Here is a 25,826-nt window from a genome sequence, read left to right on the forward strand (position 1 = left end):
GCAGCAAGTGATTTTAAATGTTGAATATGGATTTCGTTTTCCCCTCCTGTAGTTCTATTCAGAGCAATACTGTTCCCTTGACTTCTGGCCAAATGACCCTGAGGAAAGGATTGCTCTGGGATGTCAGGAGAACATGGTTTGCACCACCTGGGAGAGCCCATCTGATGTCAGGGCAGCTTCCACCCATGTCCCTGTTCCCTCTCAGTCCTCCTGGGTGGGTAAGAGGAGGACAAGGATGGGCTGAGGGAATGTTTGGGCATTTTTGGGGCTGCATCACAAAGTGATGGTGAGACTCATAACTGGTAAAGGGAGAGGGCACAGCTGGGAATGAAAGCTGTGACCAAAGCACACTCTGTACCCACCAATATTATGTTTTATTATTTTGGCAGTGTTTGCACGTTCTGCTAACCAATGCTGCTCCAGAAATTGATGTTCTTGCATTGGGTTCTTCTTCACCCTCTTTTCAATGGACATGGAAGCTGGAACATCATGTCCTGGGGTCAAACAAGGCAGCAATGCAGGGTTCTATCCTGGAGGCCACATTTAATACCCAACAGCCTTCAGATATCCAAAACAAGCAAAACAACCCAATGTGGCCCTCAGATATCCCTGATGCACAACTGCCAGCTCTCCTCCTTCTCATGATGCACAAATATTTGGAGCTTGAGGTCGCCTCTAGGAAGCAGGAATTCACTTTGCAGATCCTTGACCCTACACAACATGTCTCTGACCTTCCAAACCCAAAAGGCACACATTAAAAGCCTGGTACTAAAAGATCAGCACTGGGGGAGTGAAATTATAGGTTAATTCCAAACAAAATGCTCCCTGAGTCCTTCTGCACCCCAGAATGACCCCATGAAATCTTTGGGTGAGGTGACACCTCTCTTCCAAGAGCAAAAGAGACTCCAAAAGGGGAGGTGAGGGAGATTTTATGGCGCCATTGTGGCTCTAATGATATTATTTGAAGAAAATGCAAACACACTCAGGCGTATAATAAGAGGGTGTAATAGATAGTAAGTGCAAATGACTCATTCACTGAGATTTTCCAGGATTAGACAGCAGCAGAAGGACAACAGCTGTGTAAAACAGACTTTAAAAAATAATCTTCTAATAAGATTTTAATAAACCTGTTAGTAAATTATAATGCTTGACTTCAAGAACTATTTCTCCCCTGCAGTGTTTCTGTGTGGAGTTGAAGCTGTGGTGTTCTCCAAGTGTGCATTATACAACCTCAGCCAGGCAGGGCAGGGATTGCTTAGGTCCATGGATGAACAGAAAATCACACCTGTGGGGAGAGGCTGAGCCCTGGAAAGCTACTTCAGGCCTCCTGCCACATTAACTTTCTGAATTAAACTCAACCTCAGTTTTTATACTATTCCTGCCACCTTTTTCTTTCTGTTGACCCGAGTGGAATAATTTCAAAAATAAAATAAATAGTGTTTTATGAAACAAAAGGCCTGCTCTTTTCACTGCACTCCAGACTGCATGTAGCCAGTGCTGGCTTACCAAAGCCTTCCCCTAAATCCCATGTCTGGACACACATGTGAACATTTCCCATGCAGGGAAACTGCCACACTTTTGGTCCTTTTCTCAGCAGTCTGTCTCCTGGGGTCACATCATTACATGGCAATCTTGGCTTTACTTGGAGGAGAGAACTCATTTTTGCAGCTGCCACAGTTTAGGAGAAAATCCTGTATGTGCAAAGGTTTAGGAGCTCAAAAACCAGAATGGAAACCAAACTCAGGTTTATTTCCCTTCCTTAATCCTCTCTGAATTGTAGCATGGTGGGGTTTAAGCTGGACTGGCCAAGCTGCTCTTATTTCCTGTGAGTTTGTGGGTGTTTCAGCCTCAACAGAACAGTGTTCATCTCCATTTCCCCCTCTGTCTCTTGCTGAGTGAGGTGTCAATCATTCATCCTGTTGTCTTACAGAGGTTTCTACCAACCACAGGTGTCACCACAATGTACACATTATGCTAATAAGTGTATCTGTAACTGTGTGTACTATAACTTCATTTTTACTCTTTGGGGAGAGGTAAGGGCCAGAAGCATAAATGCAGCTCCTCAGTTTTACAGGATGATTGGGGAAAATAACCTTCATGTGGGGTGAGATGCATCAAACCCCAGATCATCCATCCTCCTGCACTGGGGCAGGTTGTGTTGTGGGGATGTCTGGCTCCCTAAGACCTTTGAGGGGTTAATGGGGCACAGTGTGAACCAGAAAGTTTTGTCCTCCAGGACTTGAGCACTGCAGATTTAGGAGATATTTATACTCCTGATGGAGTGTCCCAAAAATTGAGCAGTCCCTTCATGCAGGAGCATGAGGCCAGCTCAGCCCAGCACTGCCTGCCAGATGAGACCTGGGTCTCACTGCCACCACCACTGTGATGTTTGCCACCCCTTTTGTGGGTTTTAATTCATAGCAAGATGTGTAATGGCTCGGGCAGAGCAACCCCAGTGAGGTAGGAACTCTCCCTGTGCCCCAATTTCTGCCCTTTGCACCCCACATGAGGTCAGGGGGTGCTGAGCTGGTGCCCCATGGTGGGGCACAGCCCCAGCCCATGGTGGGGCACAGCTCCATTGCATGCTGGAGCACAGCCCCACTCCACGCTGGCTGTGCAGCAGGAATCACCTCCTGCAGGCTCGGCAGCAGCAGCTGAGGGCTGTGTAACCTTGCAGAGCACAGCAGCCACTGCTCCGTGGAGAGGAGCCACAGCTGAACAGCATCTCGAGGTACATGCAGCGTGCCAGGGGGGCAGAACTTGCAGGGAAGCTGGAGAGGAAAAGCCCAGATCAGTCACAAATTACCTAAGCAAAACTGATGCAAGTGGCTCCTGGTTGCAGATGGGAGGAGAGGTGGATGCTCCCAGGTCCTCTGAGGTCTGGCCTCCAGGTTTTGAAGGTCATCTCTTTTGTCTGGCAATGAAATTACCAAAGGCTCAATCTTTTGCCAGAAAATACGCAGGGGGGGTTTTCCCTTGCAGCTTCCACCTCAGAGTGGTGCTTGTCCTACATGAGTACCTGTGCCCAGTAGGTGCCTGCAGTGGGGGTTTAGGATTCCTACAGAAACCCCTGAGCTCCTGCACGGGGCAATCCAGAGTCCCTGTTTCTGGAGCTTTCCCCCTGCACTGATATCAGAGCAACTTGGCAACAGCTGCTGTAGGCTCAGCCTCAAAACCTCGGGTCTGTCCCCACCCTTCTGCCTCAGTTTCCCACTAGTAAAAGTGGGGTAAGAGCCAGGATCCCGTCCCCAGGGAACAATGAGGGTGGCACAGTTACACTGGGAACACCAAGACCCCTGGACAGGACAGTTCTGTCAGTGGCCTTGCTGGGAGTTAAAGAGCTTTAAAGCACATGAGAACTTGGCTCAGAAGTCCCATCATTGACCACAAGGACTTTGGGAGTGTGACCTGCCACCAAACCCATATGGAACATGCCAAGGCAAATAATAATTGGCTCTCTGTACTTAGTTCCACAGAGCTGACCTTTTCAGAGTAAGTTTTTCATCTGCCTCTGAAACTCAGTGACTCTGGGCAACCTGCAAGTGTCAGGATAATGACAGCTCACAGATAAAACCAGCACACAAATGTGTTGGTAGCTCCCAGTTTTAAACAAGCACCATCATCTAGAACTGAGTAAAAAGCACTGAAGCATCACTTGTAGCCACTGTGGCCACCGAACACTGCTCCAGCTCTTGGTGATGCAGAAGAAGCATTTCTTTTAGCTAGGAGATTTGCTGTGAGTTCTGTCCATCAAGTAAAATATAAAGATATGCACATACATCTAGTTGTATATATAATTTTCACATGGATTTTACTGCTGTTTCAGTCCAGCTCAAGCATCATAAGAGCTGCTCAGGGGAATCAGTGCTATTGCCCCATACTGTGGGCTTGTAAAAGGAGAAAATGGAGAGAGGAGAGAAGAAAATTGAGCTTTAGTCGTACTGTTATTTTTAATGGATTTGGATCCTGACTTCTGTGCTCTGAAACTCTTCACTCTTAAGGAGCCACTGCTCCTGTGCTGGAGGCTTCAGCAGCACTCATGGGGCAGGTGTGCAGCACCCCAGATGTTCCCATTCACAGTCCAGCCCATTTGCTCCGATTTTGCATCAAAATAGGATCATGCTGAGACCCCGGATTCAACTCAACCTTTGCTGGAGGCAGGGGGGTAGTAACTTTCTCAGAGAGCTCAGGTATTTCCTCCAGAGCTTGTCTATCACATCACTGCAAATACGCCCGCTCTGGATGGTTTTTGCTGGTTAAGAATGGGCTTTGATGAAGGTTTAGGGTGCTCCTTGCAGGGAGGGCAGGGGCTGGCAGGCAAAAGCCAGACAAAGCAAGTGAGACTGGACTTGTGATGTTGCCATTGTGAGCCACCGAAGTGACAGGGCAGAGGATTACCAAAGGTCACAGGGAGACACTGGCAAGGGTAGGAAACGAGCCCCGGTGGCATCTGGCCAACCTCATCACCCTACACAGCTTGAGGTCTAGAGCAGCTTCACTGCACAGTGACAAACAGACAACCAAAATTGCTTTTTCTCTCTAAATGCTGTCCCCAGCCAGCCCAGCAGAAGTGAAATAACCCTCTCACCCAGTCTCCCCCATAGTTTACAATAAAGAGCCTTTTGTTGCAATTTAATTTGCAAACTTTCTCTTCTCTGCCATTCTCATGTGCCACGGTTCTGGAGACTCATATAAGTATTTTTACAAGAAACTCTTTCAGACAAATAAGTCTGGGGAGGTTTGTAATTTCTATTACCTCATGGTGACTCCATTGATAGACAGCAGCACACCTTGGGAGAATTAGAGAGCATAAAGTAATGGAGGTTTTTGTCCTCTCAAGACAGAGCTGTGAGTGCTGCCTGGCTCACAGCCAACACCACCAATTACCAACCTGGAGCAGGAGACAGGTCCCAGTGCTGAAAAATTGCATTTTTCCAACAGGCCTGGTAATGATGGAGCTGTGCTGTGAGCTACCATTTCCTCCTGGGCCTGTTAGGCATCCAGGACTGTGCAGGTTTTGGGCCACCTCAGTCTTTAGGGACAGCTGTTGTCCTTTGTGGCGAAAGGGATGGAGTTTGTGGTGCTTCGTCTTGCCTTTGCTGCCACTCACAACTCTTCCGGCTTATTTTCACAGAAGCCCTTTCTGCCAGGAGACAGAACAGTCGAGCATAAAGAAGCAATTTCGGAGGCACTGTCATTGGCAATTATGCCTGAAAGCCAGAGATTTAATTATTGTGTGAGAGCGATACCCTTGAAAGAGAAATTGCAGCGGTCCCATCACTTGAGAGGTTTCAGCGCTGAAACAGACGACTCACGAAATGTCAAGGAGCGAAGCGTGCAGCACTCCTGCGCTTCCCACCTCCAAACCCTGGTGTGAGGCTTTCTGATGGCACCAAAGTTCACTGTGGGTTGGGTTAATTGAGGACACAGGTGCCCCACTTGAATGCAGCTGCCTGCAGAACGTGGGGTTTTGTCATACTCATTTTCCTTGCCCGCTAAACATCGCTGGCGAGCGGCTGAAGCGACGCGGCGCTTTCACAATTCCCATTTCATGCCTGCATTTTAAATTAACACTTATTCGTTCAGGGTGACAATTTTTGTGTGTTTGTTGGGAATCTAACAAAAATATTGGCGCTCACCAGCAAACAGGTCACATTCTGCATCTCTCTCAAAGCTGACAGGGTGCTTGTAGGTTACTGTAGGAGAGCACTGAATTACCCTGTCCTGATCTCCACCAAGGACTGACAGCATCAAGAACATTTTGGTAAATGTATAAATAATAGCCCAGCCCAGGTCTATAACAGCACAGCACACAGGGCTTTAAATCCTATAGATGGGACTGCCTTAGAGCATCAGCTCAAAACAGGAGCAACTTTGCAGAGGATGGTGGAGCTGTGTTGGTGTAAAATCAATGAGGACTAGGGTCAGAAGGAAAGCTGGGGACACGGTGATGATGCTGGACATCTGACTGCTCAAGCTGGGTTGCTTTAGCCACAATTTCTTTTCCCATGTCCCTGTGTTGTCACTCTGGAATGGCTTGTTACAGTACCCAGCAACACAACCACAGCCAGATACACCTGATAAGCTTTTTCAGAACTGCAGCAGGGATGTGACAAAAAACCAGGAAAAAATTCCAACCTCCAAACTCAGATACTCCCGATTTATCCATCCTTAAGCACCAAGAGGCTTTAAACCCCAGGAAAAGCACTTCTCCTGCTGCAGGGCAAGCACAAAACCGGCAGCGAGGGGCTTGACATCCCGAGCTTGTCCAGCTCACAGCTCTTATCTCACTGCTCGTGTATCGCGGATCCTCTCCCGGTCCTTCCCCGCTGCGCTCCCTGCGCTCGCTCTGCGGCCGCCGCTCCGTGCCAGAGCACTTATCCCTGCCGCGGCCGGGCAGCAGGGAATTTCCTCCGGAGCAGCGCTCCCGTGGCGCCCGGCCAGGGAAACCAGCTCCAGGCCAATGCTGCCAGCAGCCCTGGCCAAAGCAGAGAGGGTTTTCCTGGGCGCAGGGGCTGAGAGATGCTCCGGCTCCGCGGGGAAAGGAGGATGCTCCTTGAGAGGTGAAAAAACTGCGTTAAAACCTCACCAGCTTGGCTCAGGGTAAAGAGAAACTGGTATCTCTCTCTCTCTCTCTCTCTCTCTCTCTCTCTCCCTCCCCTTCTCATGAATTAATTTGTTGGAGGAATGAGGCTCAGAAAAGAAGCAAGGAAATATACGTTGAGTCAAACTGAGATATTTCTTTAACCTGTTTCTTTCAACACAAGAAAATATCTTAGATTGGTTGAGGGCTATTTATCCTCCTGTGTAAGCTTCCAGTTATTGATTGTAGTGCTTTTAGGCTGATTTAAAAAAAAAAATTAAAAATTTCCACTTGAAAAATAAGTTTTGTTTCAACTCCCTCTTCTCTTTCATACACACACAACCACGGGCAGTGTGGAGGCAGAATTATTCATAAACTGAATTGCTAAATAATTTCTGCCCTGTGTGGGACTCCTATCTCGGAGTGGCTTTAATTTCATTAAAACTATTGGAAGCAAAAGTGAAAATGGTTAAGCTGGGGGTTGCTGGCAGCCTTTCCAGCTGATTTCCAGGATATCCCCTTTCCCCCATACCTGGGTTCCATGCCAAACTCAGCTCGGGGAGGGCAGCATGACCCCCCCGTCATCCCACAGCCACTGTGCAGAGACAGGTGACATTACATCCTGATCCAGTCCTGTTGAAGCTCTCTGGATCCCCAGGGGCTGTCTGGTGACACCTCCCTGGCGCCAGGACCCCTTTTGGGCTGAGCCCAGGGTGGCTGGCGGGGTTGGCGGGGAGGGTGTAGCCTGTGAGGTGGAGGAAGTGAGGAGCCAGCGTACAACCTGAACTTGGCCACCCTCGACCCAAACCCCGAAGAGGAAAGCCTGCATGCATGACATCTTCCTGTTAGGAAATATTAATCACGGCCATGTCCAAACATGGTAAGTGAAACCTCAGGGAAACCGCTCCTTTGGCCATCGAGGGCTGTGTGCTGGCAAATTCAGGAAGGCCCTTGTGCCTCAAAGATGGGACCCACCCCTCATCAGGGCACCACTTCCAATTATGGATTGCCTCCCTGACGTTTGAAGCAAAATCTCAGCTTGTGCCTCCTGTGCCTCTGTACCCGGCTGCTGTTTAATGGGCTCGGGAGAGAGCCATGGGGTGAGCCAGGTAGAGGGGTGAAGCACCTGGAAAGAACCAACCAGCAGGAAAATCAGCTTGAGGGTGTTCTCAGCTCACCCTCGTCCTTGCATTGGTGTTGTTGGGGTGACCAGCAGGGATGTCACACCCGCAGGAATCACTGACACACACCAGGGCAAGACCAGAAGTGAAAATCCTGATGCCACCACTTCCTATGAGACACCTGTATTACCAAAACAAAAAAAACCCAACCAAAAAAAAAAATCAAACAACAACAAAAACCAAAACAAGCAAACGAAAGAAAAAAAACATGAGAGGCATCCCAAGAGGTTTACAAGTAAAATAATGTTCCTGGAAAGAAGTGTCAGCACTCTGGCTTGCAGCGCTGTGTAGGCAGCCTCTTGGAACTAAGGAGCTCACAATAGAGCATGGGAATAATCCCACATACCCCAATACAGCCTCATCCACCTTCTTAGCCCAGGCAAATCCAACCTGACTCCCAGGTCTGGATCCCAGCCACCAGGGGCCAAAACTCTTTTTCATGCCAATTCTTGCTTGCAGGCCAAGCCCTGGTTTTGGATCTCCAACCCAGTGTGGAGGTCAAACTTCCCCTGTGGAACTCGAACATATTATAGGGCTCAGACTCCTTCTGAGGGCTACATTCTGCTTGTGGATCCCTAATCCCTGTGGGACCAGCCATCCTGTGAGGCTCAAATTTGTTCCAGGCTCCAAGACTTTCTTAGGGGTCCCAAATTACCTGTGGTGTCTGTTCTGGGATCCATGCCTTGCCTGTGGGTCCCCATCCATCTGTGAGTTCCAGACATTTTCCAGGGGTCAAGTCTACTTGTGGGTCCCAAACCATTGTGAGGTTCAAAGCCCCTGTGATGCCCAAATCTCTTTTGGGGTGTGAGCTTTTCTTGTGAGTCCCCAGCCCCCTGTGGGCCCCAAGCCCTTTGAAACAGCCACATCCATTCTGGGGTCCAGGCTGTGCCTGTGGGTCCCAAATCCCAGGCACAGATCCAAGCCATTTGTGGGATCCAAATCCCTTTCAGAGCCCAAGCCTACTTGTGGGTCCAAGCTCCCAGTGGGACTCAGATCTGTTTGGAGTCCAGCCCTTGTGTGGGTCACCAAACCTTTGCATGGCTCAAACCCCCAGTGGGACCCAAATGTGTTTCAGGGTCCAGGCTTTGCCTGTGGGTAACCAATCCTTCATAGCCTCAAAAGCCTTTGAAGCACCCAAACCCCTTTTGGGGTTCACACCTGCTTCAGGTTCCCAAGCTCCTATGGTTTTAAATGTATTCTAGAGTCCAAGTTGTGCCCGTGGGTCCCAAATTCCAAATTTTTACAGGGACCAAACCCTCTGAAAGGTCCAAATCCCTTTCAGGTTCCAAGCCTGCTTGGGAGTCCCCAGCCCCCTGTGGTGCCTGAATCCATTTTGGGGTTCAACCTTTACCATGTAAGTGTTCAACTCCTTGTAAAACACAAAGTCCCCTTGGTACCCAAATGTGTTTCGAGGTTCAAGTTTTCCCTGTGGATTCACAACCCTTTGTGGGCTCTGAAGCAGCCAGCACCCTCTTGCTTTGGAGTCCCCAGAATCCTGTGTGCCCAAATGTGTTTTGGAGTCTGTGTTGTGCCTGTGGCTCCCTAGCTCCTTGAGGGACACAGCTTCCACAAGGGACTCAAATCCATTTTGGGGGCCCCATGACCACTTGGGGTTCCAAGTGGTACCCATGACTTCCCAAGCCCTTGTATTATAGGTACCCCTCTTTGCGACCTAAATCCATTTGGATTCTCACTTGGGGTCCCCAGCCCTCCGTGCTACTCACACCCACTTTGGGCTCCCCAATCCCTTGTGGGCAGCAACTTCCCCGTGGGACCCAAATCCATTTTGGGGTCCCCAGCCCTGTGTGCTACTCAGACCCACTTTGGGGTCCAACCTGCCCCTGTGGCTCCTCAACTTGTGGGACGCAGCTCCCCCGCAGCGGTCCGGAGCGATGCGGGGCGGTGCGGGGGATGCGGGGAGATGCGGGGCGGTGCGGAGGGATGCAGAGCGGTGCGGGGAGATGCGGGGCGGTGCAGGGAGATGCGGGGTGGTGCGGGGAGATGCGGGGCGGTGCGGGGCGGTGCGGGGGGATGCGGGGAGATGCGGGGAGATGCGGGGCGATGCGGGGGAATGCGGGGAGATGCGGGGCGGTGCGGGGGGATGCGGGGAGATGCGGGGAGATGCGGAAGGATGCAGAGCGGTGCGGGGAGATGCGGGGCGGTGCGGGGCGGTGCGGAGAGATGCGGGGCGGTGCGGGGCGGTGCGGGGAGATGCGGGGCGGTGCGGGGCGGTGCGGGGCGGTGCCTCCCGCCGCTCCTGACTCAGCGCCCCGCCCGGCGGGGGCAGGAAGCCGGGCGGGCCGGCCGGCCCCGCTCCTGTCACCGCCTGCGTCAGAGCCCGGAGTTTTCCACTGACGGAAAAGGGCAGCGCGGGGCGGCGCAGCCCGGCCCGGCCCCGGCAGCGGAGCGGGAGGCGCCGCGCCAGGCAGCGCCGCTGCAGCCGGAGCCGCCGCGCCGACACCGCCGCCGCAGGTAGGGACCGCCGCGGGCAGCCGGCGCCGGGATGGGGATGGGGGGAGACGGCGAGGGGCAGGCTCGCCTTTCACCACTGCGGGCTGGCAGTGCGGGGTCCGCTCGGGGTGCCTGCCCGGCGCGGGGCTCGGCGGCCGGGAGCCGCTCGGAGCCGTCCCGCCGGCCGGGGTCGCCGCCGGTGCCCGGTGCGCGTTGCCGGCGGTCGCGCCGCCCCGGCGCCGTCTGGCCGCGCTGCTCCTGCCCGCGGGCGAGCGGAGCCGGCGGGGCTGCGGCTGGGGCTGAGCCGCCGGGAAGCTCCGGGAGCCGCCGGGGCAGCGGGACGGCGCTCCTTGGGGGAAGGGGTGGGGGTTTGCTGCGCCCCCCGAGCCGCCCCCGCGCACTTTGCCATCGGCCGAGCAGCTTTATCATATTTATTAGGAGTAGCGCAGAGTTCCCCCCTCACCCCGCTCCGGTAAGTCCAGGCTCCATCCCCACGGCCGCGGTTCCAATTTTTTGATGTTGAGAGAAAGGTTGGGGGGGTGGCGGGGGGAGCCTTGCCGGCTCGCTCTTCCCCAAATCCGCCCGGCTGGGGATGCTTTCCCGTCGCTACAGCAACACCTACCGACGGGCGCACGGAGGGACCGACGGGCGGACAGACGGAGCGGGGCACCCCCCACACCCCCAGCCTCCCGAAATAAGACATCGCGGCTTTTACAGCCCACCTGAAAAAAAAAAGGAGGGGAAAAAAACCCCAAAAAGGATACCCCGTCTCCCGCCCCCAACTACTAAGTTTTCACAGGTTTTGTGTAATTTTTTTTTTTTTGTCTGCGCCCCCCACTCCCTCTTCTATCCCCGGCATCCTCAAAAGTGTCTGTCACCTCCGAGTTACATAATGTCTCTGTAGGAAGAGGCTGGCACACAGGGACAGCCCTATCCTAAAGCAGCTCAGCCTTACTAACGCCTGGAATGCCAACGCCTGGGTGGGATGGATGGAGAGAAAACCCTCACGGCCTTTACAAACCTCGAAGTCACAGAATGAGGGAATCCTAAAGGCTGGAAAAGCCCTCTAAGATCCCCGAGTCCAACCCTTAACCCAGCACTGCCAGGTTAAATCTTATCATTTGTTATCAGGAATCGATCACCAATTATTATTTGATTTTATTACTTTGTTTTTTCATGACAATTATTTTAGTTTCGCTCTGCTGAACAGTTTGCAGATGTAGCCCGTCCAGGTGTGTGTGGGGTGGGGGGGAGGGGTTATTTTCAGGATGGTTGGGTTTGTTCTCCTCCCGGAGAGACTCCGCAGCTCCCGGCAAAGGCTTTAATAATTCAGCGCAGGAAATGCGTGCGTATATATAGCAGGGAAGGTACCGCACAGCGTGTACCTACAGGAGGACAAATATGGAAACCTGGTGTGAATTATTCATGAGGTGTGATCAAATAGAGGATTTTCCTAGACAAAGCACACTTCGCTGTTTTCCTGTTTGTTACAGCACAATCTGCGCCGAGTACATCTGAACCTCCTTTCATTTTGGGCCGTGTCAGATAACCTTTAATGTATTTGCTGAAATTTCTTATTTACCTTTCAGTCTGTCAATAAGAAGTGAGGGCTTGGTAGAAAAATCTGACAAGCTTTTTTTTTTTTTTTTTTTTTTTTTTTTTTTTTTTTTTTCCTTTGTGACCTTCCAAAAATTAGGAGATGGAGTAAACACTTCTGCTGCTCCTTCCGGGGAAGGTGTTTTGCCTGTTCAGTCTCTGACAGGAGCATAAACTCGTGGTGCTACGGACTGATTCATGCTCCCACTCCGCAGCACGACGTACTTTGGGTTTTGCCATTGCATAGTAGGCAGAGGCTATTTTTAACCGGAGCAAGGTTATGAAACCTTAGACCCAGCTGGGTGAAAATAATCTGGTCTGAACTGGAAAGCACAGCTTTATGTGGCAGGGAACACGCGTGGGACTGTCCCCTGGAGGCTCCTGGTGGGATGATCCCGCTCCCCTTGGCTCCAGTCAGCCCCGAAATTGGGAAGTGCTGTCATCGGGAGGCTGTCACGGCGGCACAGGGGAAAGCACTTAAGTAAATATGCAAAGAATTAAAATAGTTAAATGATTGAGCAATGAATCAGTGCTGATAGCGTGGCGATTATTCAATAACCCTGAAGTGTTACTGGGATCACCACTGCTGTTGGACATCGCGTTTCTGGGCTAGCTGAGAGGGAAGCTCAGCTCCGCAGCACTTTTTGCGGATTCTCACACCGAGATCTCTTTGCCCACAAGAAACAGCAGCGTGCAAACAAACCCCAACCCCGACAAGTCCCCCAGCGCTGCTCCACGAGCTGCCCTCGGAGCCGTACCTGCCTAAAATATGCGGTGATGTTTTTTAAACTAATATTTACTCCTGCTAGACCTGCACAGCCACTGCGGCTCCGGGGGAGGGAGCGGGAGCCGCTCTGACTCACGGCTCAGCACGGTCCCAGCACCCGAGCCCTCGTCCCGGTGTGCTGGGAAAAGTCCACCTTGGTGTGCTGGAATAAGTCCACTTTGTCTTCCTGGCTGAGCTTTAGTCAGCAAACCAGCTCACAAAGTCACTGCAAATCAAACACTTTTAGTGCACCGTGCTGAGTTGTTTTTTTTTTTTTTTTGGGGGGGGGGGGGTGGTCAGAGGGATTGTTGTTTCCCCGGTGTTGCCTAAATCGCTTGGTAAAAGAAACTTTGCTTTCAATAACTCATGCACAGATCAGGATCCTTCCATTCTTTAGGATGCTCCACCGACCAACCCCCAAAATTTGAAATATTCTTGCTCCTGGGTGTTCTCCTGCAATACCATGGGAATTGTGGCAGAAGCAAAGGCAGCTGCTGGAGTGGCTGTGAGGAGTTTTGCTTTGCTTTGCTTGCACTGCTGAGATCGCCCGATGCTTCAAAGCACAACTACAGCCCCAAAACACAACACTGAAACATCTCCTCCTCACAATTCTGCCCAAAGCCACGGTGCCTCTTTGTGCAGTTTCCTGGAGACTGGACACTGCTAGGGGTTTTTAGCTGCCTCCCTCTGCACTTGGCTAAACAAATGCCAAACCTTCTTAAATCTAAATTACTCAAAAATATTTACTGTTGAGACGTCGTCCAAGAGGAGGATAGTTAAAACATTAATTCCTTGCATTCCAGTGTATTAGGGCTTTACCCTGCAACTTGCTGGGTGCCAGAAATGGGACTTTGCAGATTGGATTCCCTTCCCCCCAACTGGACTGCCCCCTCCTATTCCCCCCACCCAAATTTTAATGCTTAAAAAAAAAAAAAGAAAAAAAAAAAAAAGGAGGGAGAGAGAAAGAAAGGAATGCACATCTGGGCTAAATATTTGTTAGAAAGTATTCCCAGGATAGTGGGAGTTCTGGTGCCAGAGAGGAATTCCTGCGGGTTTGATCCATTGCATTATGTACTTGTTCCAAAAGCTGTTTTCAGTAAAATAGATGAGTAAGAAGTCTTAGCCAAGAACAGAATGTCTTTTTTGGCATCTGAAAGGAAGATAGGATTATTTTATTTCAGGTTATGTAAAAAAAAAAAAAAAAATAAAGAAAGAAGGAGAAGGTGGTAAAATCCTGCACTCAGTGGTGCCTGCAGAGATTTGCAATGGCAAACTCCGATACAGATACTTATTTTTTCCATGCTGCTGTGAACATTTTTGGGACTTGCTTTTAAGGCACCAATGTGGGTTTAAGGTTCTTTGCAAAATTACTGCAATTAAAATATCCTCATTGTGTCTGAATGGGCCTCTGGGCTTTTTTGGCTGAGTGACCAGTGGCCTTGGCGACATGGCAGCATCCAAACTGCTGGTGTGAATTCTGTCTCCACATGCCAGGGTGAGGAGGGGAGCAGAGGATCATCCTGGCTTTGGCAGTAAAATGCCCATCCGGAGGATTTTTTGGAGTAGGGTAGAAGCAGACACTGATGGGTGAAGCTCCACTATGTCTCTCCTCAGAAGGATTTGAAAATTTGGCTTGGAAAACCTCACAGCCATAAATCAGCACTGAGGGGGAAGGTGTAACAGGAGAAAATCACTATATTTTGGCTGGTGGGCAGCAGGTTCACCAGCTTTTTCCCATTAGCTGGCAATCCTGTTTGCACAATGCCTCCTTTGCATTAACAAAACAATAGGTGTCTTGAAGAAGACAGCGTGCCAGAAGTGGTTTTTTTCCCCTATCCATTTGGCTCATTCTCACGGATGGGGAGCTGCACAAACCTCCCTTCATCCTCCTGGCTGGTGATAGTATTTAAAAAAATAAATAAATAGAATTGCACCATCTCATGCACAGCTTGCCTTGGCTCTGGCTTGGTGTTTGTGTTAGCTGGGTTCTCTGGCTGCAGGAGAGCTCTGGTTTCCCTGTGGGGATGTTTTGGGGGGATGTGGTGCAGCCCCTGATGGGATGCTGGGTTGGCAGGTGACCTGAGCATCAGGGCTGCTGCATCTTTGGTCCAGCCCTGGGAATTATCCCTGTCTCAGCAGCGTGACCTTGGCTGCTCCAGCAGCCTCCAGTGTCTCCCACGGGACTTGGATGTGGTCAGGATTGCATCTCTGAGGGTGTTTGCTGTTGGAAATGTGTCCTACAGGCATTTTAGGGAGCTGGTTCCTCCCTCCCTTGGCTATAGTGGCATCCCTCACTGTCCTGTGGAGCATTCTCTCTGCAGCAGAAACTGATGCTCTTTCAAACCACATGTGTTTTTTTTTTGGTTGGTTTTTTTTTTTTTGTGGTTGTTTTTTTTTGTTTGTTTGTTTTTTTGTTTGTTTTCAAATTTTTTTCCCATTCTAGGTGGACAGTGGGGTCTGCAAACCTCTGCAAACGAAAAGCAGCCAAGGCTTTGATTTAGACCCCTTCCATGGATTTGGAAAGTGTTATTGCTCCTGATTGTTTCTTAAAGCAAACATGAGACAGAGCAGGAGGCACATACACAAAAATAATACAAATAAAAAGTTTGCTATTTGCTGTTTTGTGGCCACCTGTGAGCTCAGCTTTGCCATGGAGCAGGCAGGAAAGGAGTTAATCCAGGTGTCAGGTAGGACATGTGCTGCTGGGGCTGGAGGGTGGCCAAATCCACCTTCTCTGCATCTATTTTGGATTAAGGCCAACAAAACAACAACCCCTCTGTGGCAAAACCACCTGCAGCTCCAGGTCTGTTGAGGAGGAGGAGGGATGGAGGGATCACTTCTCCCCGGGTTCAGGGGGACTGCCCCTGTAAGCACGCCTTGCAGCGAATGATTAACTCCTCCAGGCCACAGAAGTGCTTCAGCCAGGGACTTTTTTGACCTTTAAGGTGACTATTGTCTCCTGGGAAGCCGGTGGTAAACATAATTAGGGAGGGTTGGTGCAGGACTTGGAAGGAACTGTGTGCTCCTGTCCTGCAACGTGATACTGCTTGGTGCTGTCGGGACACTGAAAATCCCACAGTGGGGAGGTTCTCCAAGTGATGTGGTGTCTGTGCTGCCTCCTCAGGTCTGTCAGAAGGGCAGGTTTAGTGCTTTTTTTGTTTTGCTTTTTCTTTTTCAGAGGCATAATTTCAGACATGCAAAGCGGAGTGAGAAAGTGTTTGGGTTGCAAAGGATGAATTTGGCTGGTGGAGAAGTTTCGTGTGGTGGGAGGGGATGTGGACTGGGTGTCTGGCACCCCTGTATCTTCACTCTCACCATCCCAGGGCTGTCTACTGTCCCAGATTATCCAGATTCTAGGGATGCTTTAGCTTTTGAGTATTATGGGGTGGCTGGTAGCATCCCACATTGCTGGGGCTGTCCCCTCCTTGCTGGAAGGAGTTCCTGGGCTGGTGCTGCCTCCCTCCCACCGTGGTTGTGCCTTACAGCCTGGTGGGATGGGGTCAGGGCAAGGCACCCCTCAGGCAGCAGCCTGGCTCTCAGCTCTGGGCATGGCTCACTGGCTCCCAGATCAGCTGGCAGTGGCTTCTGCAGGAGCAGGGGGAGCTGGGGTGGTGTTGCTGGAGTCTCAAAGGTGGAATGATCCATCATCAGTGCAGGAGCATCCCAGGTTGAGTGGGTGCTGATGTCCATTAGAATAATAGAATATCCTGAGTTGAAGGGACCTACAAAGATGTTCAAGTCCCAGCTCCTGGCCATACACAGGACCAACCCAAGAATCCCACCCTGTGCCTGAGAGCATTGCCCAAACATACTGTAGACAAAGTCTAGCTTTTGTGTTTGTTTTTTTTTTCCATCTCCCAAACTTTATAAAAGCACCTTTTAAAAGATGCGACACAGTTATTTTTGGCTTTCTTTTATTTTTTTCCTTTAAGATGAGCAGGGGCAAAGCATGCAGGAAATTTAGGAATCTAGGCAAGTACAGAGCTGCTTTGTTTTTAATTAGCTGCGTTGTTTTTAATTGCTTCTATGCTTGATACATAACCCAGCCTAAACAAGAATAGCTTATTGAATGGGGGACTGACTATGAAAGGCACCGTGAGGAGAAGGGCTGTTCTTCACAGTTGATATATTTGTATTTCAGTGCTTCATTTAATAAGTCTGTTTCCCCGGGGGGCTGTAGCAAGTAAATCATGCCAACAGATTGTTTTCTGCAAACTGGCTTATTTTTGTAATTAGCAAGACGTTAAAGCTGTAACTGCATAGAAAGCGATCTGGGTGAGGAGTGAACATAGAAGAATTAGTAAGCAAAATGTAATACTTACTGTTTGATGACATTTGTGTTGATTGGATTGGTTTCTGGACAGTTTGTTTTCTGGGATAGTCAGTTTATTCTGCAGTGTTGTGAAATGGGAGAGAAATTCACAGGTGTGCGCAGCGAGTGTAGCAAGGCGCGGTGTTTTAGGGGCAGCACTTTTTGGGAATCACATCTGCATGGCCACGTGGATCTGATGGGGAAGCCTTGCTGGGGGTCACAGCTGTCCTGCTCATCACGAAAAACTGCCAAGATTTCCCTGGCTTCATGTTGGTTTTCTCCTTTGTTTTCCAGTTATATGACAAAAACGGCGCCACCATGAGCGGAGTATTGAAAAGGAAGTATGAAGAGCTGGGGGATGACAGCACCTACTGCTCCTCCTCCTCCTGCTCCCCCCTCTCCTCCTCAGCATCCTCAGGCTGGGACACTGATGAGGAGAATTCCCGTGGAGAGCCCAAGCCCAGCTCTGCCTTAATGTCCAGCTTCACCCGTGAGTACCTCTGGCTTTCCCAGGATCAGCCGTGCCTCTGCAGGGGTTTTTTGTAGGGTGGTGGTGGGTCATCACCACACACAGACCCCCTTGAGGTACACCTTTGTGGCTAGAAGTGGTTGTGGCACCTGCTACCTGTCATGACACTGATTTGGAAACATCCATCCTCCTCACAGTGATCTTCCTCAGCACTTCCTTCCAGTATTTATTATTCATTTGGAATATTTTTGCTGAAGTCCAGATTTGCAGGAATAGAAACACAAGGATGGGTGTGCAGAGGCATGTGGGTGTCTCCAAGCCTGTGCTGCAGGACCATCCCACCAACCCTCAATTCCCTGTTTCACAGGCAACACCTAATCACACAGAGAAGGCCTGTAATGCTCTTTTTAAAAAATTATTAACCAGTAGCGTAATTACCATTTCAGAACTTGTTTCCTACGTAAATTGGGTACTTTGCCAAAGAACATGACACGTTTGACATTGCCTCTGCTGCTAGTACAGATAAAAGCTATTTTGTTTTCCCAGCAATGTAAGTTTTGAGAGCTTTTAGGAAAACACACAGAAGGCAGTGTTGTAAAGCCCTTTATCTGCCTCGTGAAGGGAAGAATAAAAAGTACGATAGAAGAACATCTTCATGGAGGAGAAATAGTCCAACCTAGTAAATTATACTGAACACCCACTGTATATAACAGTTAAGGTCCACTTAGCAGACATACACAAACATGCAGTGGTCTGAAAAGGCTTTAGAAGTCTTGTAATAATAAAGAGTCTCATTCTTGCTTGTCTTCCCAGGTTTTGTGACAAAACAATGAACTTTTTGTATTCTCTGGCTCAATTGGAAAAGGGTCAGGAATGGGAAAACTATTTCAGAGGAGGGGTGCAGGGAGAGAGAAGCAAATGCCAAAGTGCAGCAGCTCGGCCGATAGATGATCGCGGTGGTTAGCTTGCCTTCTGATAAAGAGCTCATGTTTTAGGAGATTGAGTCAAGGTTATTGTGAAAATGCAACGCACAGTGCAAAGATATGATCAGAGTGACTGCAGGACCCAGTGTGAACCCCCAGCTATTGAGCAGAAGCTGCTGACACAGCTGGGTGAACACTTCTTTTTTATTTATTTTTTTTTTTTTTTTTTTTTTTCACTTGAAACCGAAACACAATATTTTGGCAAGTGAGACCTGTGAAATGTGGGTGCAGTTAACTGTCCATTCTTGCACTTTCACAGCCTTTGGGGCCCACCAAACCAGCTGAACCCCGTGGGTTGTTGCAATCTTTTCCTTGGGTCCCACTGTAGGGCTGCTTGTGGCTCTGCCTCCCAAAGAGCAGGGCTTGATCCCAGCTCTGCAGCAGTCACCCATCCTTTCTGGGGTATTTTTTTCCATTAAGGCAACCAAGGCACCCCTGCACTAGCAGAGAATGGGACCAGAAATACCTCCCCACCACAAATTGGGGTGTAGCTGGCTCTTGATCCTGCCACACTCATGCGGCTGTGCCTGGCTTTACTTTCTTGGCAGGCCACACTTGTGGAAACTCGGTGACTCTGAACCTGCCCTGACTCATTAGTCCCCCTCCACCTCCTGTGTTTGCATGTGCAGCTGTGCAGGGCCAGGTATCTCTGGAGAGGCTCTGCTCTCAGTGATGTGTAGCATGTTTCAGCAGTTTAAGATAAAGCAGAGTCGTGTATTGCCATGTTTACCCGGGGATCACCTGCACAAAGATTAACATCTTTGCAGCTGCTCTCAAATGAGTCTCTTGAGAATAAACCATAGATTGAGAGTTCCTCCCAGTGGATGGTGAAAGGAAGCACCAGAAGAAACAGCCGTTTGGGCTATTTTCTGCCCTGCCACAAAAGCTTGAAACACTAGGAATACCAACACCATGGTCTGCCAGGTGCAGACCAGGGGCTCCTGAGCGTGGGGCAGAGTGGATTTAGAGAGACAGATGTGTAGGATGGCTGGCTGCTTGTTCATTATGCTCTGCCACATGTAAAGAATAAGCAAATGGATGTTCCGGGGGGAAGTCAAGCAGGAAGGAGAAGCAGCAGCCACCTCGTAGGGTGAATCTCATCGGTGACTCTGATGCAGCAGGGCTTGACTGCTTGACTTAGCTTTCTCTCCATCCTCATCCCACCTCTGAAGTGTTAGCTCCTAAAACAACACCAAGTGATATTGTAGCCTTGTCCAAGTGTGTTCCTCTTGAGAGAGTAATTACAAGTCTTACCTGTTTGTAATATTTCTGCTCCATCTGCAGCACGGCAGCACCGAGTCAGTGCTTTTTCTTTTTTTCCTTCTCCCCTTTTTAGCCACGTCAATCCTGAAGAAATCCAAGCGACTAAAGAAGAACAATGTGGAGTTTGACCGGGTCACTGTGTTTTACTTCCCACGCTGCCAGGGCTTCACGAGCGTGCCTAGCCGTGGGGGCTGTACCCTGGGGATGGTGAGCAAACACAGCTCCTCCCGGCAGTTCACGCTGGCAGAGTTTTCAAAGGAGCAGGAAAACGTCCGTCGGGGCAAACTCGAAGAGAAATTAAAAGAGGAGAAGTTGGAAGCGTTGAAGTGGAAAGTGAGTGAGGAGCGTGGGGCTGGGTGGATGAGGAGCTGGTGGATGCTGTTGGTTAATTGGCCAGTTTTTAAGTAAGAGCCTCTGAGACCTGCGGGCATCAATCCTTAGCTCTCAGTTTGGGTCTCCAAAAAACACAGGCTCCAGTGGGGGATTTTCATTTAATTCTCCACCTTTGAAAAGTGAAAAGACACAGAAGACATTTTTGCTCTTTTGGTGGTACGTCTCTGTCCTGGGATCCACTTGAGACTTTCATTTCTGATTTACATCCTTGATATCCCAGGACACATCCCCAGTCAGGTGTCAGTTTTTTGTGGGCTCTGACTTAGGTATTAATCCTGAGGTTGGCCACTGTTTGGAAGAGGTCATTCCTTCCTTGTTTCCCCTCAGCTGTGGGTTCCAATGGCTCTGAGTCCCAAACAAGCTCCTAATGCTTTGTCCATTTTTTGCCCTCAGCTAACCATGAACGGCACCAAGGAGTCCGAAGAGGCCAACCAGCTCACCATCGAGGACATCTCCGACGACGACATCGACGTCAGCAACGTGGACCTGGAGGACGGCTTCTTCCTGCAGCCCTACCCCGCCAAGAAGAGGCGCGCGCTGCTGAAGGCCGTGGGGGTGAAGAAGATCGACAAGGAGGAGAAGCGGGAGCTGCACAACATCCGCCTGTCCCGGGAGGACTGCGGCTGCGACTGCCGCGAGGTCTGCGACCCCGAGACCTGCAGCTGCAGCTTGGCAGGCATTAAATGTCAGGTACAGCCTCACCCCTGGGCTCACGGGGGAACGCCGCGGCTCCAGCTGTGCGTTAGAGCAGGGGGGTGTGGGCAAGTTGGACAGAGTTGAGGCAGCTTGTAAATCCATCTGCTCCCACCTGTGCGTGGTGGTGAGGAAAGCTCTTGGAGCATCCCTCAGGCTGCAAGGCAGGCACTGCTTGAAAGCATTCTCCTCCCAATCACACACACTGCCATCCCCACGCTGCAGTGAGAATGTCCCCGCTGTACGTCCCCATGAGATCCATACCTGCTTGATCTCCTGCTGGAGGTGGGCCACATGGGAATGTCTGCAAGGAAGAGCTCCTTGCTCCTCACATGAGGCTGCGCTTTCTCCCCTTCCCCCAGGTTTTATTTTTCATTCCTTTTTCTTCTGGTGTGTGTCACAAATCGCAGTGCGCTCAGGGAACGTGGGAGTGTCAGCTGAGCGTCAGCCCACAGCGGAGCTGTGCAGGCCACCTGCACAGCGGGATAATCCCCCTGTATTCAATTAGTGAGTTATATTTTACAGGGTATTTTTTGCGGGTGCCTGCCCAGCTGTATTTAGGGAGCCTCATTCCCTATTCCGGGCGCTGCTTTCTCCCTCGGTGCTGTGTTTGGAGGCTGGGGGTGGCGGAGGTGGGTGCACACGGCTGCTCCATGTGTGTGTCACAGCCCCCCTCTAGCGGCTGCTGCACACCAGATAGTGAAATCATTAAACAGCAATAAAGAAAAAAATCACTTTTGCTCCCTTATGTCTCCTTTTGGACATTTATATTTTGCTTTTTTTTTGGAATCTTTTTTCTTAATTTGTACTGAAATCCAGCTTATTGTGACTCCTCTTCAGAACAGGGTGTCTTTTTGTTTGTTTTTTTTTTTTCTTCCTGCTTTTAAACCCCTGAGCTGTTACTTGGTTTCTCAGGGCAGACAAGTCACGGGCAGTTTTGGTTTTATGCCACTGGGTTCAATCCTAACCCTCCCCCTCTGCTTCTCCCCGTTGCCAGATGGATCACACCTCCTTCCCCTGTGGCTGCACCAAGGACGGCTGTGGCAACACCGAGGGCAGGATCGAGTTCAACCAGGCCCGCGTGCAGACGCATTTCATCCACACCATCATGAAGCTGGAGCTGGAGAAGCAGCAGCAGAGCAGCGAGAAGGTGGCGGAGGCCGAGCCGCCTTTCCGGGAGCGGCTCCCTCCGCTGGGATGCGCGGCAGGGAAGGGCTCGCTGGAGGAGCGTGCGGTGCCGCTGGCACCTGCCTTCCAGTTCAGCCCCGACCTGGAGGCCCTGGGGGAGAACAGCTGCAGCAGTGACATGACAGACTCCTCCATCTCCTCCCACCCCAGCGAGGACCTGGAGGAGCCCTATGAGAGCCTCCCCTCCGACAAATCCCAGTCGGACGTGGACGACGACGGCTTGGCGCGCATCCTCCACTTCAACGACTCGGATGCCGAGGAAGAGAGCAGGCGTGGTCAGGATGACCTCGGCTGCTTCCATCCCACCGACTTCTTCATCGAGGACCATGGCAGCGAGGCCAAGCCTGTCCCTGGCCACTTGTCCCACCTCTCGGAGTGCCTGGATGAGAATGCCAACCAGGACAGCGGGGGTTTGCTGGAGGATGCCGCCCACGTGAGGTGCGATGGGCTGTCCTGCTGCGCCTCCTCCTCCACTGAGCCCTGCTCCAAGAGCTACGCCGACCTCAGCCTTTCCTCTGATTCCTTGGATTTCTTCCAGTCCTTCTCGGACTATAACTTGGGACCTCTTTACAACTCCTTAAAGGAGTATGAGAACCTGGATAACTTCTCAGCGTTACAGTTTCAGTTGCCTAATTTCCCTGGCTTCCCCCAAGCTGGAGATCAGGGCTCCTGTTTCTTGGAGTCCCTCATTGGTTTGTCCGAATCCGTCCCTGAAACCCCAGCCCCTTTCACAGACAATCAACTTTTGGAGGACGCCATCAAGTCATCGCTGATGGAGACAGTGAAAGTGTGAAACACCAGTGTGGCTTGGGCAAGGACTCATGCCAGAAGGAAAATGGAGGAACAGTTGGATAGGCAAACTTTCACTGAAAGGGTGGTGTGCTACTCAAATATAAGGAGGAAAAAACAGCAACAGCAGAAGACTTTATAAGCAAATTAACTATTTTTGGTCTTTATACAACATGGACATTTTGACATACTGCAGCTACAATCAGTTCTCTCGCTGTTTGTGCAAAAATTTCTAAACTTTCATGATGGGGTGGGGAAGGGAGGGAGGGAGAAAGACTTTCACATGAGAATTTCCTTGTGTTTTGTACGAAAAGACCTGTTGAGAAAAACTCCTCGCTAACGTTGCCAGTCGTCCATACAGCCCCTTCTAGAAATGTTTCAGTGTTGCAGGAACTTTTTAAGGCAACTTTTTGAAGCTGTATTTATTGTGAAAATTTGTGGTTTGCGTAAGAGTCAGCCCAACACACTCTTACGTTTAAATCTGACGAGGTTTACAGAAGAGATCCATACACTATATACATAATCATTCTTCATCTATTTATTGCAAATTCCAGAATTTAACTAGCCACTGAAGCTTGAACTAGCATGAAATCTTATTTAAATTGGTAATACCTCAGATGTATTATGTGTACAATCATATTTTTTTGCATAATATATCTGTATTTATTTATTTTCTACCTGTAGTACGTGAATAGCACTGTGGTTTGTCGATGACCTGGAAGGGCAATAAGGTCTTCAAGAGGAAGATGACCCTGGTTTTTCTGAGTCTGAATGATGTTAGCTGTTTGGTCTTCACTTCACATTTCTAAAAACACTGAACAGAAGTGGTCTGGGAGAGGAGGAACGAGGGAAGAGTTTGTGCAACATCCCTTGGTGTCTCCCAGCCTTGTTGTAGACATGGGAATGGTGTCTGGTCTCCATAATGTCACTGTGGAGAGCAAAGCAAGCAAAACCTTCAACTATTTAAGAAGTAACATTAATACTAGCACGAAACAAAACCCAACCCCTTTTTGTAAATTATTTTATATAATTTATTTAATTGCCTAGGGATTTGGCCATGAGATCTTTCCCCATCAATTATGGTGCCTGAATATGCAGAGGAACTGTCGGCAGCAGTGGGGAGGTGTAACCACACGGACCTTGGCTGCCCTCGTGGGGGGCTTTGGGAGGGCAAAGCCAATACAGCAGCAGTGCTCAAGCTCCTCAGCAAGTGCTCCTTAGGACTCCCCAGCACCGAGGATGTCACAGCTCCAAAATCCAGTGGGTCACACTGATTGTACTATATTTTTATATAGGTGAATCAAGTAATTCAAGCAAAACAGATGGATATGAAATTTATTGGGTTATTTGTCCTGTGAGTACAGTTTTTGAAGACCTGAAGACCAAGCTGAAAAACTGAAGGCTTTTGGTTTTTAAAATGAGAGGAATCTTTGTGTTTAGGAAGGATACTGGAGGCTGCCTTTTGGTATTTAAGTCAATCTGAGAGCATGACAATGTTTGGCCACGAGATGTAACTGGACAAAAAAATCTGTGCATCAGTGATACACTAAGTGCCTACACCAGTGGTATGGAGAAAGCAAAACGGATTTGATACCTACCGACTTTAAATTCCCCCTTGGAAAATTTGGTGATGGGAGTGATTCCTGGCATTTCCAGCACAGGAGGAGGAGACAGTTCTGGTGTCCCCAGCTCTGCTGCCCTGGGAAGCAGCTGGAGGGAACTTCTGGGGGTGCAGAGACACACAGACAAGGGAACCAACCCCGAAACAATGGATTTGAGGATTTTCCTATTGGCTGAACCATTTCTATCCCTGACCACAGGGATGGTGCTCTTGGATACCTGCTCTTCAACGGGTGCCTCACTGCAAACCTGCCGGCAATTTAGGAAACTTCTGGCGTACGAAACGTGGGTTGCTTGGGGTTTTTTTAAATCCTTATTATTACTATTTAATTGTACATCTTCTCTGGTATTGAGCCGGTCAACTTGGGAGTGGAGCTGACCCCCCACGGCCACGAGCCCGCGCTCGCTGCCGCTTCCTCCTGCAAAGCATCGCCCCCAGGGCGACTGTAGGAATACTACTGGCAGATGGAGGATTTCCTGGATATATCTATTATTATTATTATTATTGTTATTATTATTATTATTATTTTTATTATTATTTTTCATTGTCGTCATTGTTTCTTTAGACTGAAAAATCCCCTTTTCGGTTATCTCCTAGGTGGTAGTTCCTTATCCTTCAGACTGCATCAAAAATACTGACAGTTGAGAGTCTGGTAGCGTTCTGTATTTATTGGCACTAATATATTTTGTAACATTCCTAGGTTTCTCTGCATATATATATTTATATATAAAATATATGCCTGTATTTTATATATACATATATATATACACTTTTTTAAAATGAATTATTGGGATTGACTCCTGCCTTGTGGATTTTTTTTTCAATAATTTATTCTTTTTATTTGTGTTGGTGCCAAAAAAGAAAAAAAATATTTTTTTCTCTTTTTTTTTCCCCAGGGCACTGAATTGTAAATATATAATTTTTTTTTTCTTCTCGGTATCTGTGTAAAAAGTTGCCTGTTAAACAGTTTAAAAACTGGGTATTTATTGACACAATCTGTAATTATCTAATGTATTGGTTGAAACGCTTTGGTTTCAACATAGCTTTATTTTAGCTTTCTTTGTGTATATATTGTGATTATGTTGCTTAAAGGTACAAGTTTAAAAAATGCTTTATTTTTACCTTATCCATTTGCATTTGTTTATAAAAAAAAGCATATTTGTCTACAGCTGCTGTCTCTCATTTCATCAAAGCAATATGAAGAAATTTCCATTACACTTTCAATAAAAGAATTTTGTTTGAATATGGCAGTGTCTTCACTAATGTCCTTTATATGACACAATAACCTTTTCTGTTTTCTCTAAATAAAGTAAAAAAATAGTGCACTGGATGTGGTTTTCCCAAACTTTTTGGCCTTGTGGATGGTGGCTGCTTGTCTCTAAGGGATGATGGAATAGACAACAGTCATGGCAGCATCCACATCACCAAGGAGAAATCTTGGGAAACCCTGGAAACCACTTTCCCTCCTGGGTTACAAACCATTTCTCATTGCCCCATGCTCCCCCTGGGACCTGGAAGGATGCAGCTGGACAGAAGCA

The 25,826-nt window shown here is 49.3% G+C and overlaps 1 protein-coding gene across 2 annotated transcripts; it reads left to right on the forward strand.

Moving 5' to 3' along the window:
• Nucleotides 1–10,078: 10,078 nt before the first annotated feature.
• On the forward strand, nt 10,079–25,531 carry CSRNP1 (cysteine and serine rich nuclear protein 1). Of its 2 annotated transcripts, XM_021555292.4 has the most exons (5): nt 10,079–10,236; nt 17,184–17,379; nt 19,678–19,937; nt 20,391–20,687; nt 21,688–25,531. In XM_021555292.4, exons 2-5 carry the CDS (start codon nt 17,208–17,210, stop codon nt 22,669–22,671), a joined length of 1,713 nt encoding a protein of 570 aa, XP_021410967.1. In that variant the 5' UTR covers nt 10,079–10,236; nt 17,184–17,207; the 3' UTR covers nt 22,672–25,531. The 2 variants fall into 2 exon arrangements, with proteins under 2 accessions (XP_021410967.1, XP_031359644.1); XM_031503784.3 differs by lacking the exon at nt 10,079–10,236 and having other exon boundaries at nt 11,845–17,379.
• Nucleotides 25,532–25,826: the final 295 nt, after the last annotated feature.

Source organism: Lonchura striata, chromosome 2, assembly GCF_050655825.1.
Source record: "Lonchura striata isolate lonStrDom1 chromosome 2, ASM5065582v1, whole genome shotgun sequence".
Classification (NCBI taxonomy): domain Eukaryota; kingdom Metazoa; phylum Chordata; class Aves; order Passeriformes; family Estrildidae; genus Lonchura; species Lonchura striata.

Excerpts from the sequence above, each read along its gene's own strand:
- CSRNP1 (XM_031503784.3), top strand. The coding sequence starts at position 17,157 with ATGTTGGTTTTCTCCTTTGTTTTCCAGTTATATGACAAAAACGGCGCC. Across the intron at positions 19,938-20,390 it reads TGGAAGCGTTGAAGTGGAAA|CTAACCATGAACGGCACCAA; the intron begins GTGAGTGAGGAG and ends TTTTGCCCTCAG. Across the intron at positions 20,688-21,687 it reads TGGCAGGCATTAAATGTCAG|ATGGATCACACCTCCTTCCC; the intron begins GTACAGCCTCAC and ends CCCCGTTGCCAG.